General features: G+C 35.3%; 1 protein-coding gene across 1 annotated transcript in view; it reads left to right on the top strand.

Moving 5' to 3' along the window:
- hoe2 (hoepel2) overlaps window positions 1-8773 on the top strand; it is a 65557-nt gene extending 56784 nt beyond the window's left edge. Inside the window, exons 9-10 of the mRNA XM_073969157.1 lie at window positions 8245-8338; window positions 8424-8773. Coding sequence (XP_073825258.1) covers window positions 8245-8338; window positions 8424-8508 — 179 coding nt within the window. The 3' untranslated portion in view covers window positions 8509-8773. The remainder of the gene's footprint in view (window positions 1-8244; window positions 8339-8423) is intronic.
- The last annotated feature ends 11317 nt before the right edge of the window (window positions 8774-20090 follow it).

Below are 20090 nucleotides of genomic sequence, written 5' to 3'. Positions count from 1 at the left end.
ATAAATATATACAAAATATTAGGGTGTCTCAAAAATATTACCTCCAAAAATATTAGGGTTGCCACATTTACCGCTTAAATTAAAAAATATTACGTTGAATCATGAAATATGGGGTCCCCAATGTGAGAGTTAGGATAAAGACCAGCCCTAAGAAGCAATTCTTACCAGAACAGACCTATTGTGCGAGAGAGTTTTATTCAAACAAATGTATGGCATTAGAGAACATATGAGAAAATTATAATAAGAGAGAGAGAGAGAGAGAGTAAAATAATAGACGGTTATACATTTACCCATTTACATGTATGTATCTCCAGATAGTTAGGATAAAGACCAGCTAAAAGATGAAATTTTTGTCGATTTGAACCACTGTGCGAGTCAGTTGGAGTCAAACAAATGATTTAGTGGAGGATATCTAGAGAGCCACATTTAACCTGTATATGTGTGGAAGGGAGCCAGTCCTTGATTTCAGGAGAGAAACACATTTAACCTGTATATGTGTGGGAGGGAGCCAGACCTTGATTTCAGGAGAGAAACACATTTATCCTGTATATGTGTGGGAGGGAGCCAGACCGAGAAGTTGAGAGAGAACCACATTTGATCGCTAATGTAAACAAAATACATTTCAATATATGTCTGTCCGTAAGCATGCCGAATCATGATCGTAATCAAAGTGGATTTTTCCGTCCGTCCGCCAGTCTCTCTGTGAGCATGTTCATTCATGTTCATAACTTAACATCTGTATGCATAATTAATTTCACAATATTGTGAAATTATTGATGGTGGTCAGTTGACAAATTTCGTATAAAAAGCAAATAATCTTAAATAAGATTCAATGTATACCCAATTAATTTCACAAGTTTGTGAAATTATTGATGATGGTCAGGTTCGTTCGTCTTTTGAATTTCATAACGCTATGAGTTGAGATGAATGTCAGAGTTTCTCATATTGCAACAAAAACCCAAGAGTAAACATTAAGTGGCCATGAAATGATTCGTACAAATTCTGTCTATTGTTTTACTCCATGTTAGCGTACTGGTGATCGATACATTGACCAAAAATTTGATTTTTTGTCAACGAGCATTTAGGCAATTTGTTTACATTTAATATAAACAAATCGTTAATAGAAGAAGAGAAAGAATATTTCTTTGTTCATATGAGATCTTGCCCTTTGTTGTTATTACACAGCTTGAGTATAATATGCATGTGGCGTTAGTGTTGACCATACTATGGTGGGAGAGGGGGATTCAAATGTGAGGTGGGGTATGGTTGAGGAGCATCTTGATGCTGGAATACATTCAATACTTTGATTCTTCTAAATACTTGTATATTGAAGGGATTTGATGAGTACGCCACCAGTACTTAATACGTCACAGATTTTTAACGGAGATTAAATGCACTGCACAGTGGGTCAAAACAACAAAAATAATATCCAAAATGTTAGGCTGAACCAAATTTAGAGTAAGTCTAAATGAAATCATATGTATGAGTGAGAGTATGGTATTATTGTCATCAAAAAACACACATACATATAAGCGTTTAAATATAGGCAAGACAAAATATGAAACAAAGTTGGATTTTTTATCTCCAGTATGTGTGGGAATCAAAATATGAAACAATGTTGCATATTTAGCTTCCTATATATGTGAGAGAGGGAGCGATAGACAGAGAATTGGGAAAGTCAATGTATATGTAAGCGTTTAAATATAAGCGAGGCAAAATATGAAACAATGTTGCATATTTTACCTCTTGTATGTGTGAAGCAAAATATGAAACAATGTTGCATATTTTACCTCCTGTATGTGTGGGAACAAAATATGAAACAATGTTGCATATTTTTACCTCCCGTATATGTGAAAGAGGGAGATGAAATAGATAGAGAATTGGGAAAAACCCCCAACATTTTGCAATATAATCAAAGAAAAAAAAAACAAGTCAAAGCGTTTACGGCTTGGGAATTTCGTACTCGTAACTTAATTTAATTTGAGTTTAAATAAATAGGAATGAGAGAGTCTCAGTTATTGTATGACTTCAACCAGGAGTAAATATCAATGGTCACCATTTGTTATGCTCTCTATACTCGATGTTAGCGGGTTGGAGATCGATACATGGACCCAATAATTAGATTTTTTATTTTAAATTTTGTCTGTTAGAGCGAAGATCATTTTTAATGATTTCTGTTAATTTTCTCGTTTAGAGTTAAGCTTGATCAGTTTTAATGACTTTTATTAATTTTCTCGTTTAGAGTTAAGCTTGATGATCGGATTTTTTGTCAACAAGAACGTAGACAATTTGGTTACATTTAATCAAATGTAAACAAAAGTGGTTGTATTTAGGATTGAGGAAAAATAAACTACATATAACTTCATCAATAAATGGCTAGCAACACATGGAAAATTTTCTACCAGAAGAGGTTCACTTGACAAAGATCAAAAATATGTCCACAATATAAAAACAATGTACTGCATTCGTTGATATAGCAAATTTTGCATAAATTTGCATCTGATATTTAATAGAAATTTTTCTTAATGTCTATTTATCCAGCAGATGTTGTGGTATATCAGATGTTATGGAAGCTGGAATTATTGTTTACTCCAAAAATATCATAAGCAAGAAGAATACTTTCCAACATACCGACAATTATTGTATGCCTCGTCAATAATGTGTAATTAGGTGACCAACGATGATGTTCATGTAAGGTCTATCTTCATGTTCCTAAAAACCAATTTCCACCTCATACCAGAACGGACCAATTCATTGATATCTAAAAAACCAATGGCTAATTTTCAAACGTTTGTAAGCGTTCATCTTCACGATGGAATCTATTATCCATGACATAGGATGGTTTTTTGTTTTTGTAATTTCCAATAAACCGCTGACAGAAATATACTCCATTTCATCAAAATACAAAGGGATCACTGATGTGAATAGGGTTAAGGGGCTTTGACGCAGAGTTTCATGCCAAAAAGACTGGACAAATGATTATGCTTGATGTCTGCGCTTAACAAAGTTATTGAATAATCTTCTGTTTAACAGCATGTTTATTCGTGGTCATGATTAAACATGCCATTTATCCAAATAATTCCCAAAGATTGTGAATTTCATATTTATATTGCTTGACATTACATTTTTCATATTATCACAATTTGGAATAAGAAATAAGGTAGCTCAAGTTCGAAAAAATCTCTATCCAGTCTTCCTGAATTCATAGATTCAGGTTTCGTTCACATTGGGTTGTGTTCAGGTTAGGTTGGGTTCAGATTGGGTTGGGTTCAGGTTGGGTTGGGATCAGGCTGGGTTGGGTTCAGGTTGGGTTGGATTCAGGTGGGGTTGGATTTTACCTTACTGATGGTCCGGGAAATATTTCTCATGATTGTCACAGTTTCAAAGTCCTTGTTATAAATATATATCAATGACTAATACGCATTAAAAAATAAATAAAAACAACAATATTACGATGGAGATAGATTGCATTTATTTCGTAATCGCAATGTACAAATTTGATTAATATATAATATCTGCCTCTCGTAGTTCTTCAATTATAGAAACCATCTCATTTGTATGGTCATATTTTCCACTTTGATTTGATTCCACCAACAGCTTTAGTCGTTCAACAAGAACATTGGGATCGTTCCAATATTCATATTGAGGTTTTTCGGGATTTACTCTCATTAGGCCTTTACCAGTGTGAGTACCATCGACTATCTTCTTTATTATATTAGTGTATTTATATCCTTTGTTAGATTTTACTCGTTCATTATGGTTGTAGTTTACTTTATGTGCATTTGAATCCAGTAAAATTTTCTTATATATCTCCAACTCTGATTCATCGTAGTTTTTGGGCTTTTGATGAAAGAGGAGTTCAAATAAGCCTGGTGTGAGTGCCCAATTCTGGTTTCCTACCATAATTTTTTCATTATTTATTTCTAAAGGTTTATCTCCAAATTTCCATTCCCCATTAACATTTTTATGTGGACCGTATACAGTATCCAGATTATTATTGATTTTCAATTGAAGAAGATTGTTTTCATAATCATAGTCATCATGATCAGAATAAAAAGATTCTTCTCCACCCTCGTCGTTACTTGAGTCATCTTGATTATTATCTTCTTCGTACTCATCATCACTTGGAGTGGTTTCTTCTTTAACATCTTCCTTATATCTCTTGATACTGGAAAACGATGATTTCCCATACTCGGGTATATTTTCTGTTTTAGGAATCATGTATTTGGATGCATTTTTACTTGTTGTTTTAACTAATTTGTTTAATTCATCTGTTATAGGTTTGAAGGTATTTTCCAATTGGGTTGTTCTTGCTTGTTCTCCCCTTTTAATGTTTTGAAATTTTCTTTTCAAAACATTGCGGGATTGAACCAGCCGTTTTAACATTTCTTCTTCCATTGTTAGAGTTATACTGTTAAATTTGAGTTATTGATACAATATATATAGAACCCCATCCTAACCCAACCTAACCTGAACCCAACCCCACCTGAACCCAACCTAACCTGAACCCAACCTAACCTGAACCCAACCCCACCTGAACCCAACCCAACCTGAACCCATCCTAACCCAACCTAACCTGAACCCAACCTAACCTGATCCCAACCTGAACCTAACCCAACCCCACCTAACCTGAACCCAACCCAACCTGAACTCAACCCAACCCAACCTGAACCCTACCTAACCTGAACCCAACCCAACCTGAACCCAACCTGAACCCAACCTGAACCCAACCTGAACCTTACCTGAACCAACCTGAACCTTACCTGAACCCAACCCAATGTGAACGAAACCTGAATCTATGAATTCAGGAAGACTGGATAGAGATTTTTTCGAACTTGAGCTACCTTATTTCTTATTCCAAATTGTGATAATATGAAAAATGTAATGTCAAGCAATATAAATATGAAATTCACAATCTTTGGGAATTATTTGGATAAATGGCATGTTTAATCATGACCACGAATAAACATGCTGTTAAACAGAAGATTATTCAATAACTTTGTTAAGCGCAGACATCAAGCATAATCATTTGTCCAGTCTTTTTGGCATGAAACTCTGCGTCAAAGCCCCTTAACCCTATTCACATCAGTGATCCCTTTGTATTTTGATGAAATGGAGTATATTTCTGTCAGCGGTTTATTGGAAATTACAAAAACAAAAAACCATCCTATGTCATGGATAATAGATTCCATCGTGAAGATGAACGCTTACAAACGTTTGAAAATTAGCCATTGGTTTTTTAGATATCAATGAATTGGTCCGTTCTGGTATGAGGTGGAAATTGGTTTTTAGGAACATGAAGATAGACCTTACATGAACATCATCGTTGGTCACCTAATTACACATTATTGACGAGGCATACAATAATTGTCGGTATGTTGGAAAGTATTCTTCTTGCTTATGATATTTTTGGAGTAAACAATAATTCCAGCTTCCATAACATCTGATATACCACAACATCTGCTGGATAAATAGACATTAAGAAAAATTTCTATTAAATATCAGATGCAAATTTATGCAAAATTTGCTATATCAACGAATGCAGTACATTGTTTTTATATTGTGGACATATTTTTGATCTTTGTCAAGTGAACCTCTTCTGGTAGAAAATTTTCCATGTGTTGCTAGCCATTTATTGATGAAGTTATATGTAGTTTATTTTTCCTCAATCCTAAATACAACCACTTTTGTTTACATTTGATTAAATGTAACCAAATTGTCTACGTTCTTGTTGACAAAAAATCCGATCATCAAGCTTAACTCTAAACGAGAAAATTAATAAAAGTCATTAAAACTGATCAAGCTTAACTCTAAACGAGAAAATTAACAGAAATCATTAAAAATGATCTTCGCTCTAACAGACAAAATTTAAAATAAAAAATCTAATTATTGGGTCCATGTATCGATCTCCAACCCGCTAACATCGAGTATAGAGAGCATAACAAATGGTGACCATTGATATTTACTCCTGGTTGAAGTCATACAATAACTGAGACTCTCTCATTCCTATTTATTTAAACTCAAATTAAATTAAGTTACGAGTACGAAATTCCCAAGCCGTAAACGCTTTGACTTGTTTTTTTTTTCTTTGATTATATTGCAAAATGTTGGGGGTTTTTCCCAATTCTCTATCTATTTCATCTCCCTCTTTCACATATACGGGAGGTAAAAATATGCAACATTGTTTCATATTTTGTTCCCACACATACAGGAGGTAAAATATGCAACATTGTTTCATATTTTGCTTCACACATACAAGAGGTAAAATATGCAACATTGTTTCATATTTTGCCTCGCTTATATTTAAACGCTTACATATACATTGACTTTCCCAATTCTCTGTCTATCGCTCCCTCTCTCACATATATAGGAGGCTAAATATGCAACATTGTTTCATATTTTGATTCCCACACATACTGGAGATAAAAAATCCAACTTTGTTTCATATTTTGTCTTGCCTATATTTAAACGCTTATATGTATGTGTGTTTTTTGATGACAATAATACCATACTCTCACTCATACATATGATTTCATTTAGACTTACTCTAAATTTGGTTCAGCCTAACATTTTGGATATTATTTTTGTTGTTTTGACCCACTGTGCAGTGCATTTAATCTCCGTTAAAAATCTGTGACGTATTAAGTACTGGTGGCGTACTCATCAAATCCCTTCAATATACAAGTATTTAGAAGAATCAAAGTATTGAATGTATTCCAGCATCAAGATGCTCCTCAACCATACCCCACCTCACATTTGAATCCCCCTCTCCCACCATAGTATGGTCAACACTAACGCCACATGCATATTATACTCAAGCTGTGTAATAACAACAAAGGGCAAGATCTCATATGAACAAAGAAATATTCATTCTCTTCTTCTATTAACGATTTGTTTATATTAAATGTAAACAAATTGCCTAAATGCTCGTTGACAAAAAATCAAATTTTTGGTCAATGTATCGATCACCAGTACGCTAACATGGAGTAAAACAATAGACAGAATTTGTACGAATCATTTCATGGCCACTTAATGTTTACTCTTGGGTTTTTGTTGCAATATGAGAAACTCTGACATTCATCTCAACTCATAGCGTTATGAAATTCAAAAGACGAACGAACCTGACCATCATCAATAATTTCACAAACTTGTGAAATTAATTGGGTATACATTGAATCTTATTTAAGATTATTTGCTTTTTATACGAAATTTGTCAACTGACCACCATCAATAATTTCACAATATTGTGAAATTAATTATGCATACAGATGTTAAGTTATGAACATGAATGAACATGCTCACAGAGAGACTGGCGGACGGACGGAAAAATCCTCTTTGATTATGATCATGATTCGACATGCTTACGGACAGACATATATTGAAATGTATTTTGTTTACATTAGCAATCAAATGTGGTTCTCTCTCAACTTCTCGGTCTGGCTTCCTCCCACACATATACAGGTTAAATGTGGCTCTCTCCCGAAATCAAGGTCTGGCTCCATCCCACACATGTACAGGATAAATGTGTTTCTCTCCTGAAATCAAGGTCTGGCTCCCTCCCACACATATACAGGTTAAATGTGGTTCACTAGATATACTCCACTAAATCATTTGTTTAATTCCAACTGACTCGCACAGTGGTTCAAATCGACAAAAATTGCATCTTTTGGCTGGTCTTTATCCTAACTATCTGGAGATACATACATGTAAATGGGTAAATGTATAACCGTCTATTAGTTTACTCTCTCTCTCTCTCTTATTATAATTTTCTCATATGTTCTCTAATGCCATACATTTGTTTGAATAAAACTCTCTCGCACAATAGGTCTGTTCGGGTAAGAATTGCTTCTTAGGGCTGGTCCTTATCCTAACTCTCACATTGGGGACCCCATATTTCATGATTCAACGTAATATTTTTTAATTTAAGCGGTAAATGTGGCAACCCTAATATTTTTGGAGGTAATATTTTTAAGACACCCTAATATTTTGTATATATTTATGCTATGTTTACATTTAAGATCTCTCCAAATACTCTCTCGATCTAGTGATCTCTCTCTCTTGTTCTCTCTCTCACACACACACACACTCTCTCTCTCTCACACACACACACACACACTCTCTCACACACACACACACACACAGCCTGCACAGTGGGCCGAATAGGCAAAAAAGGCGCTTTTGTGGTCCAGAACCGGCATTACCCCTCTGTCATCTTACTTATTTTTCTTTGATTTTTTTCCCTAGGCAATGGCACTCTCTATGGAGCTTCAGCTAATGTATTATCCGCCGGCATTGCTGAGCAACATGGTTATAAAATTTCATTTACCCGATACTTGAAGTAATTATTATTGATTTCGTCTTCATTACATTTCAAATAATTTAATGGAAAAAATTGTTTTTTCCTTTTTATTTATTATTTCTAGAATTGTTTTCCCCATGATGTTGGGTCAAATTTCAATTATCACCGGTTATTTGTTTGTCTCGCATATCTTATTCGAGTGGCACTGAAGCGCTCCCCCTTCCCCCAGTTTTCCAGGAATCCAGCTGGTCTATGGATTGAAAGCGTGTGTGTGATTATGAAATACGAGGAAGTTGTAACTCCAACCAAAATGACTTAATTTTGTTTTAAATGAAATCGATGACAAAGAAGACGAATCAAATGAATTTATTCGTATAATGATGTTTATATAATTGAGTGTGTTTATCATTATTTTTATTAATATTAACTTTATTCTTACATATGTATGTGTAATAAACGAAATTGTGAATTTTATACACTTGTTTGTCCGTGTGGCATTATTATTACAAACAAGTAAGAAAAGCGTTAAGTTCGGTCGGGCCGAACTTTTTATACCCTCCACCACAAATTTCAGCCATTTCGGTGGATTAATGTGGCCACTACCTTCAAAATACCGAAATTCGGAAGGTACCGTTCTATGGGGGCTATATGATGGCGTGGACCTATACCTACAAATTTCTGGGGGAAAGTTTTATACGCCTAAAGAAGACTAAATACCAAATTTCAGCCATATCGGTGTGATAATGAAGCTAAAACGTTCAAAATATCAAAAATCGGGAGATATTGTATTATGGGGGCTATATCAACACGTGGACCTATATAAACATTTTATGGTAGAAATGATTCTTAGCCTCTGGAAACACAAAATACAAAGTTACAACCGATGCTTTGGTCAAATGGGTCTAATACATTCAAAATATATTAAAATGACGCGTACTTTATAAGGGGTCTTATGTGGGGACTATACCAAAACGTGGACCTATATAACCCAACTTTGGTAGGAATGTTTTCTGGCCTTTGAAGACACAAAATACCAAATTACAACCAATTCTGTGGTCAAATGGGTCTAATGCATTCAAAATATATTAAAATGACGCGTGCTTTATATGGGGCCTTATATGGGGGCTACACCAAAACGTGGACCTATGTAACCCAACTTTGGTAGGAATATTTTTTGGCCTCTGGAGACACAAAGTACCAAATTACAACCAATTCGGTGGTAAAATGGGCCAAATATCTTAAAAATTCCTTAAAAAGACGACGCGTCCGCGTCATTTTGTATGGGGGCTATACGAAAGCGTTGACCTACATAGCCCGCTTTCAATACCAAAAGTCCTACGTAAATATAACATATTTTCCCAAAATTTCATCAACCTACGTCAATCCGTTCGGACGCTAGAGTGATTTCCACAGACGGACAGACGGACGGACATGGCTATATCGATGTAGAATTGCACGCTGATCAAGAATATATATAGTTTGTGGGGTCTACAATGATTATTTCGAGTAGTTACAAACGTAGTGACAAACTTAATATACCCCCATCCTATGGTGGAGGGTATAAAAAAATTGTGGCAAATGAGGTCGGTTGGGCGGAATGGATATAATATATTAAGTCCAAAATTCAAGTCTATAAGGCCATGTGAAAATCAGCCAGGCCTTGCAACCACAAATCAGAATACTCCATGGCGACTCTCTTCTACTCGGCCAGTGATTGCCTATATAACCCCAGGTGAGTAAATTACGCCAGATTACTTTTTAACCGAGTCGACAATGAGAAAAATGCCGATCCAAAAATCTCACTTTTTAAATGCATAATATTTTTTTTGTAATTAAACAAAATATTTTATTTTTGTCTTATTAAGGTCATTTTATAGTGATATTTGAATTAATTCTCTTTCGAGTTGAGCTGTTATGACCTAAGACGTGCATTGGCAAATTTGGAGTTCACCGAAGTCCGACACTTTCCATTATGCTACGTTTCATGGTTGGTTAAGTCCGATCATCAGACATATTAGGATGTTATTTTTGTGGGTGAACGAAAGCTAAGCTTAGAAACTAGAATTTATACATAAATCATTTGAAAATGGTACATACGAATTAATTTCATATATTTAATTCCAAACTTTTCCTATAGTCCGACTTGGCTGGCAATCCTATTTTTCAATGCTCTGTTACAAATACTATGGTAGCTTTTTCCACCTTTATTTGTATTTGTCCTTCTGTATCAGAAGATTTGATAATCAGCATTTGTCATCGGAAGATTTGACAAGTTGAAGGGGGCTTGTCGGAGATCCAGGTTCAAATCCCAGCCCGGCATATGCTGAAATTATTTTATTTTTGCCTTATTAAGGCGAAGGTCATTTTATAGCTGCCTTAGCCACCACGGCGCCCTTGGGCTTTCTATGTGCACAAACACAATCTCACTTGTGGTGAGTTTCAATCTTCCCTGCAAGCAAAAACTATCGCAGAACTGACTTAGGCGTGTCGCCCAGGGCGATGAAAACAGTCGCGGCGATAGTCGCGGATGCCAACCGGAAGTGACCTCCGTTGTGGAGAAATGAACCACGCCGGCGTGTCGTCTTGGAATTAAAAAAATATGTATTTTCTTTATTTTTTTATATTTATTTTTCACATCTTTATTTTAATTTTTTTATTTTTATTTTTTTAAATTTTTTTAAATTTTTGTATTTTTATTTTTTTTAAGTACGCTCTTTTAGAGAATTTATTCTTTGGAATTTCCGACTACTACTAATTTTGTCATTTTAAAAATGTGATTTTTGTTGCCTGACTTGGGAAGCGAACCCGGACCTTCAGAGTGCAAAGCTAGTATGCTTATCACTGCACCACCGTCTCATATAATCATCAGATAGAAAAATTTTCTATATTTGTACAAATGTGTTGTATTATTTAATAAATGTAAACAATCGCCTTGGAAGTCACTCCGAAGTGTCGGCATACGCGATAAAATTATCACCGGTTATTTGTTTGTCTCGCATATCTTATTCGAGTGGCACTGAAGCGCTCCCCCTTCCCCCAGTTTTCCAGGAATCCAGCTGGTCTATGGATTGAAAGCGTGTGTGTGATTATGAAATACGAGGAAGTTGTAACTCCAACCAAAATGACTTAATTTTGTTTTAAATGAAATCGATGACAAAGAAGACGAATCAAATGAATTTATTCGTATAATGATGTTTATATAATTGAGTGTGTTTATCATTATTTTTATTAATATTAACTTTATTCTTACATATGTATGTGTAATAAACGAAATTGTGAATTTTATACACTTGTTTGTCCGTGTGGCATTATTATTACAAACAAGTAAGAAAAGCGTTAAGTTCGGTCGGGCCGAACTTTTTATACCCTCCACCACAAATTTCAGCCATTTCGGTGGATTAATGTGGCCACTACCTTCAAAATACCGAAATTCGGAAGGTACCGTTCTATGGGGGCTATATGATGGCGTGGACCTATACCTACAAATTTCTGGGGGAAAGTTTTATACGCCTAAAGAAGACTAAATACCAAATTTCAGCCATATCGGTGTGATAATGAAGCTAAAACGTTCAAAATATCAAAAATCGGGAGATATTGTATTATGGGGGCTATATCAACACGTGGACCTATATAACCATTTTATGGTAGAAATGATTCTTAGCCTCTGGAAACACAAAATACAAAGTTACAACCGATGCTTTGGTCAAATGGGTCTAATACATTCAAAATATATTAAAATGACGCGTACTTTATAAGGGGTCTTATGTGGGGACTAGGGTTATGACTTTTTTACAACCTCATATCCCTGTATCATAGCGTGATGAGTTTTGCCATAAGATTACATAAAATCTTAATTATAAGGTGATTCGGTGAAAAAACCTCACGCACAAAATGATTTTAAAATTTTAATTTATCAAAATTATGGACAATTTTTTGAAGTCACTGAAAACAGATATGTAATTGAAAATAAACTTTAGAGCCACATGGGATAATTAGAATGACATAAAATTTATTTCTCACTATTTTTCTTCAATTCTGAAAATCGTAAAAATGTCGTAAACGCTTTTATTCAAAAAATATAATTTTTTAACAAAAAACAAAAAAATTAAAATTTTTCAAAGTGACTTTTTTCGCTACTTTTTTAATATTTGAATGAAATAAACGTTATTATAGTTATTAGTAGGCTTATATTTATTCATTCGTGCAACAAAAAATAATTTTTTGAATAAAAAAAATTTTTTCATTTCATATATTTTTTCAAAAAATTATTTTTTTAAAATCGATTTGTGCGTGAACTTTTTTTATATTTCAATGGAATAAATGGTAGCATAGTGATTAATAGGCAAAAGTTCATTCATCCCTGCTACAGGAAATCATTTTTGAGGAAAAATGTAAAAAAGTCATAACCCTAGTGGGGACTATACCAAAACGTGGACCTATATAACCCAACTTTGGTAGGAATGTTTTCTGGCCTTTGAAGACACAAAATACCAAATTACAACCAATTCTGTGGTCAAATGGGTCTAATGCATTCAAAATATATTAAAATGACGCGTGCTTTATATGGGGCCTTATATGGGGGCTACACCAAAACGTGGACCTATGTAACCCAACTTTGGTAGGAATATTTTTTGGCCTCTGGAGACACAAAGTACCAAATTACAACCAATTCGGTGGTAAAATGGGCCAAATATCTTAAAAATTCCTTAAAAAGACGACGCGTCACGCGTCATTTTGTATGGGGGCTATACGAAAGCGTTGACCTACATAGCCCGCTTTCAATACCAAAAGTCCTACGTAAATATAACATATTTTCCCAAAATTTCATCAACCTACGTCAATCCGTTCGGACGCTAGAGTGATTTCCACAGACGGACAGACGGACGGACATGGCTATATCGATGTAGAATTGCACGCTGATCAAGAATATATATAGTTTGTGGGGTCTACAATGATTATTTCGAGTAGTTACAAATGTAGTGACAAACTTAATATACCCCCATCCTATGGTGGAGGGTATAAAAAAATTGTGGCAAATGAGGTCGGTTGGGCGGAATGGATATAATATATTAAGTCCAAAATTCAAGTCTATAAGGCCATGTGAAAATCAGCCAGGCCTTGCAACCACAAATCAGAATACTCCATGGCGACTCTCTTCTACTCGGCCAGTGATTGCCTATATAACCCCAGGTGAGTAAATTACGCCAGATTACTTTTTAACCGAGTCGACAATGAGAAAAATGCCGATCCAAAAATCTCACTTTTTAAATGCATAATATTTTTTTTGTAATTAAACAAAATATTTTATTTTTGTCTTATTAAGGTCATTTTATAGTGATATTTGAATTAATTCTCTTTCGAGTTGAGCTGTTATGACCTAAGACGTGCATTGGCAAATTTGGAGTTCACCGAAGTCCGACACTTTCCATTATGCTACGTTTCATGGTTGGTTAAGTCCGATCATCAGACATATTAGGATGTTATTTTTGTGGGTGAACGAAAGCTAAGCTTAGAAACTAGAATTTATACATAAATCATTTGAAAATGGTACATACGAATTAATTTCATATATTTAATTCCAAACTTTTCCTATAGTCCGACTTGGCTGGCAATCCTATTTTTCAATGCTCTGTTACAAATACTATGGTAGCTTTTTCCACCTTTATTTGTATTTGTCCTTCTGTATCAGAAGATTTGATAATCAGCATTTGTCATCGGAAGATTTGACAAGTTGAAGGGGGCTTGTCGGAGATCCAGGTTCAAATCCCAGCCCGGCATATGCTGAAATTATTTTATTTTTGCCTTATTAAGGCGAAGGTCATTTTATAGCTGCCTTAGCCACCACGGCGCCCTTGGGCTTTCTATGTGCACAAACACAATCTCACTTGTGGTGAGTTTCAATCTTCCCTGCAAGCAAAAACTATCGCAGAACTGACTTAGGCGTGTCGCCCAGGGCGATGAAAACAGTCGCGGCGATAGTCGCGGATGCCAACCGGAAGTGACCTCCGTTGTGGAGAAATGAACCACGCCGGCGTGTCGTCTTGGAATTAAAAAATATGTATTTTCTTTATTTTTTTATATTTATTTTTCACATCTTTATTTTAATTTTTTTATTTTTATTTTTTTAAATTTTTTTAAATTTTTGTATTTTTATTTTTTTTAAGTACGCTCTTTTAGAGAATTTATTCTTTGGAATTTCCGACTACTACTAATTTTGTCATTTTAAAAATGTGATTTTTGTTGCCTGACTTGGGAAGCGAACCCGGACCTTCAGAGTGCAAAGCTAGTATGCTTATCACTGCACCACCGTCTCATATAATCATCAGATAGAAAAATTTTCTATATTTGTACAAATGTGTTGTATTATTTAATAAATGTAAACAATCGCCTTGGAAGTCACTCCGAAGTGTCGGCATACGCGATAAAAGGTAATCATAATAAGGCTTTAGAAATTGTTTGTATAATTCACCAATGATCTTCCTTGGCGTGTCTCTGGAGTGACCTCTTAGGCGAGGGAGTGAGAAACCCACTTCCAAATGCTAGCAGGGTTACTTCACCACAGATCATTTCTAAAATGAAATAAACAGACAGTGGCTGTGGAGGGATGGAGAATACCTCTTGTGCATGTGACTCACACAAACAGAGCGGTTGTAGTGCTTGGCTATCCCTGTTTTATAGTGATATTTTAATTAATTCTCTTTCGAGTTTAGCTGTTATGACCTAAGAATTGCATTAATATTTTATTTTTATGGAGTTGGACCATTTTTATACCCACACCATAATATGGAGGGTATAATTAAATGTGTCATTCCGTTTGAAACACATCGAAATTTCCACCGAAATTGTTGAAATTTGGTATTTAGTTCTCATTTGGGGTATAAAACTTTACATATGAAAGTTGTCGATATAAGTCCACGCCTTTATATAGCGCCCATAGAACAATACCTCCCAATTTTCGATATTTCAAAAGTTGTGGCCTCAATATTCGACCGAAATGGCTGAAATTTGGCACTTAGTCTTCGTTGGGGGTATAAAAATTTTCCCCAGAATTTTGTCGATATAGGTCTATGCCTTCATATAGCCTCCCATAGAACGGTACCTCCGGGTTTCCGGTATTTTTGAGATTGTAACCACAATAATTCATCGAAATGGCTGAAATTTGGTATTTAGTCTTCGTTGGGGGTACAAAACTTTTCACTGCATTTTTAGGTATAGGAATGGTACATCCCGAATTTCGAAATTGCTGAAATTTGATATTTAGTCTACGTTGGAGGTAAAAACATTTCCCCCATAGAACGGTACCTTCCAAGTTTCGTAATTATGAGGGTTGTGACGTCAATATCCCACCAAAATTACTGAAATTTGTTATTTAGTCTTCCATGGGGTTATAAAATATTCCAGAAGAGAATTATCAGTGTAGGTACCTCTTGATTTTCGGTACTTTGAAGGTTTTAGCCACGTTATCTTACCGAAATATCGAAAGTTTGGTATTTAGTCTTCTTTGAGTCTAAAAACATTCCGCCAGAAATTTGTAGGTATAGATCGAAGTTTTGATATAGCCGTCATATAACGGTACCTGCCGAATTTCGGTATTTTGAAATTGCTGAAATTTGGTATTTTGTCTTCTTCAGAAACGAAAGGAAAATAATTGTTCCATTTTACTTCAGTACAACTCGTGTTGGAGGGTATAACAAGTTCGGCCGGCAGAAGTTAACGCCGTTCTTACTTGTTTACCTTATTTAGGTATCAGTGGTCACAAAATATCTTCGCCTAAAATTGTGGTCAGTACAAAGTAATTGTATTGGTATGAATCAACCACTATAATTTAGCCATTTATTAACCGATTTGATCAAATAATAGCTTATTCGGAAGATATTATTCACCCCTTTAACAGGAAAAGGGATCAATAGAAATCCGTAGTGAAAAAAGAAGATATGCCCGTTTAAATTTGAAAATGTAAGAAACCCAGATTTTCAGTACTTTTACCGAACCAAAAGTATTTTCGTTGTCCATGGACCTTAACACGATAGAATTTTGTAACAGAACGCTTGAATATTTTTCTGGTCAATTTTTGTAGCACAATGTCATTTATCGATATTTGCCGACAAATGTGCACTTTATCAAGGCCAAAACTGCCTGAAGGAGCATTCCAATACTTTTGCGATGTACTAGAGAGTTCTTAATTATTGTGTTGGCTACAATTTTGGCCTTTGTGTTGGTTCGCAAATCTCAATGGTTTGTCTGTTATATGCCAAAATATCCAAAAAACGCCAATAAAAAACTTAAAGTCAAAATCGGGAGGCTCGATTTTCGCGGTAGACTTTTTTGCTCAGTTCAATCCCAGAAATCAGAAACGCGAAGGGCCCATTAGGGTTTTCAAATCGCCCGGCCTAATATATATATATATATATATATATATATATATATATATATATATACTAGTGGATCCGGTGGACCTCGTCTCGCAGTCATTTAAGGTTCATTGAAGTTGATTATTCTTCGGTACTTCCCGATTTTAGGTGTTTTGAGGGGATTTAGCAACATTTTCTCACCGAACTGGCTAAAATTTCGTATTAAATCTTCTTTGGAGCTACAAAATATTTTTTGTCAGTATAGATCAACGTTTTGATATAGCCCCATATAAGGTACCTCCCGATTTTCAGTATTTTGAAGATTTTAGCCACATTATCCTACCGAAATGACTGACGTTTGATATTTAGTATTCGATATGGGTAATAATTCATACCGAGAATTGTAGGTATCCCCCATAGAAAAGATACATTCGATTTTGAAGCTTTTGGCAAACAATATTAATTAATATTAATACCCTCCACCATAAGATGTTTGCCATTCCGTTCCTTCGTTCATTGCAACACTACCTTTTGTCTGAGAATCTATAAAGTATATATACTTACTTACTTAGCTGGCCCATTACAGAACATTTGTTTCATAGGCCGAACTAAGAAAAGATCTCCATTTCTCTCTATTTGTTGCTTCGCACTCTGGAATACCGCGCCTTTTCATCTCATCATCCACTTGTTTGCGCCATCTATTCCTTGGCCTGCCAATTCTGCGTGCACCGCCAAGCGGTCCGTATTTATACGCCTTTTATCGGGTTCATCATCGCTCATTCTTATGATATGGTCTAGCCAACGCAATCGCTGCATCTCGATACGTTTAACTATATTGATGTCGTTGTATACCATATACAGCTCGTGGTTCATGCGACGTCGATATTCACCGTCAACGCAGATTGGTCCGTAGATCTTTCGAAGAATTTTTCTCTCAAACACACCAAGCACTGCCATGTCTGCTTGCGCAAGTACCCAGGCTTCGGAGCCATACATCAGCACAGGTAGTATCAGTGTTTTGTAGAGCGTTATTTTTGTTTGACGAGATGTGGCTTTGTTTTTAAACTGCTTACTTAAACCAAAGTAGCATCTGTTGGCCAATACAATTCTTCTTTTTATTTCACTACTGATGTCGTTTGTTGTGTTTACGGAGGTGCCGAGGTAGACGAAGTCTTTTACTACCTCAATTTTATAGGAACCAACTTCCACAGTCGGTCCGAGCTCAATGGACGCATAAAGTATATACATATGTATATTATTGATCAGCATACACTTTTAGTTCGATTTAACAGTCCTTCTGTTGAAATCAACATTGAACTCACAACGAATTAAATTTTATGTAGTGATTTGTAGTAATCCTAAGATAATTGGTATTGAAAATGGGTCCCCATTTTTGTGAGGTCCCCACATAACGGCATTTTAAGGTTTTAACCACATTTTCTAACTGAATTAGCTTTAATCTCACATTTAATTTTTCGAGTGGTCAGAAAACTCCACGAAAATTTTTTGACATACGTCCCCATTTCGGCATATCCCAAACATAACAGTACATTGTTATCTAATTTTTCATTTAAGGAGGCTAGTGTTTAAAAAATTAAAGTATTAGACGTAGGTCCATATTTCCATCCAAACGAAATTGCATTTTTTTATTGTGGGTTGTCAGATTGGAAGGTACAACGATACCGCTCGATGTGAAATCTTTTAAAAGATTTTTCTCCTCTAGTGACGTTAACTTGGTATTTCAGATTCCCAATGGGCAGAAAACCTCGACACAGAAAATGATTAATATAGGTTCATATTTTGGTATACATATATCCTAATTGAAGGCACTTTTTATGAATTTTGAAGGTTGTACCCGCATCGTTTAAATGGAATGAACGAATGAGTAAAAAACCTGCTATACTATACCTGGTTTAAAAGAAAGTTACCAGTTAGTATATTCCACGTATCCTGAGAATAAGCCGTGGAGTTAGCAGCAGCTTTATTTTGGTTGTTAAGTTACCGAAAACTTTCGTTAATTACCGAAATTATAAGCATTTTAATTTTACTTTAATTTTATATTTGTCGGTAAGTCGAAAAATGGGTTACAGAATTCCATTACAGCTCTCGAATCGCTTTGATTTTTATTTTAACCCTCCGTCATGCACATGTTCCGATAGTCACGTACGTAGCGCATGTATCTGGCCAGATACAGTATGTATTTCAGTACATTTATATGAAAAATATGCTATTTTAGTGATATTAATATATTGTTATATTGTTATCACGCCAGGCAGATATATATATTTTTTTGCTCTTAGTACATGCTTAACACGTGTAAAAGATAATTGATTCGGGTTTCATTCATTCACAATGTTTCGTATAATGAACTGTCGAAAGTAGGTTCACACATTTATTTTTTTTTTGCACGTAGCTGCAAATTGATACCAAATTTTCGTGGAATCCAAATACCGATGACAAAAGAGGACGATAACGATCCTTTCTCGTTTCGTTAGGAATACATGTATCAATAAAGTACAGTACTCTTCATACGTATACGATGTATAGATGAAAAAATTTACATAAATTTTGTTTGTTGTTTGTTTTAATGTGTTTTTCAATAAAACGATACCTTACAATATTTGTAGAGGGTACCTGGAGACTCAAGCCCCTAGTTAAATTAGAAATATATTTAAATCACATTTGAATTCGTAAAATATCTGGCCAGATACATGTGCATGACGGGGGGTTAATAACTTGTATTCTCTGCCACCCACCCCCCATACGAAGGTACAAGTTTCATGAGGAGCAAGTCTATACTTCCTGGGAAAAAAGCCCGAAAGGTTTAAAAAATCCCCTATGGCACCATGTGTAGTGGTTAGAGCGCACGATAACTCCTGAACGAATCAACCGATTTGGACCAAAATTTGGTTCTCGCAATATTTTCTTCAAACTTAGATCAAGTTCGAAGATGGGCCATATTGTCCCAATTCTTCGGGTATCTTCCCCACCAAAGGGAGCAACCGTTTTGGTCCGTACTTTGCACATCGTAATATATCTACTGGATATAAATTAGATTTGAATATGGACTATATCGGTCCACTCCTTTGGGTACCTCCCACACAAAATTTCGGAAAAGTGCAGCTTAAGTCCTGCTGTCTCGAATCGCTTTGATTTTTTGTAACAACTTGTATTCACTGCCCCCATTACAACGGTACACGTTTCTTAAGGGGCATACACCCTGAGAAAACAGCCCGAAAGCTTAAAAATAATCCCTACGACCACCAAACTGGATACTGGGTTGTTCCAAACATAGCTATCGTATATTTCTGCAAATCTTAGACAAAGTTCGAAGATGGTACTTATCAGTCTACTCCTACCCACTAAAATTCAAAGATATTGGCTAACATGGAAAGGGGATATCCCATAAACGGAGCAACTCATTGGGGTCAAACTTTGGA

This window comes from Musca autumnalis, unplaced genomic scaffold (assembly GCF_047663935.1).
Source record: "Musca autumnalis isolate F117 unplaced genomic scaffold, ASM4766393v1 scaffold_2, whole genome shotgun sequence".
In the NCBI taxonomy this organism is placed as follows: domain Eukaryota; kingdom Metazoa; phylum Arthropoda; class Insecta; order Diptera; family Muscidae; genus Musca; species Musca autumnalis.
Note: the sequence above shows the minus strand (reverse complement) of the source record. Positions and strands in the feature narration are given on the sequence as shown.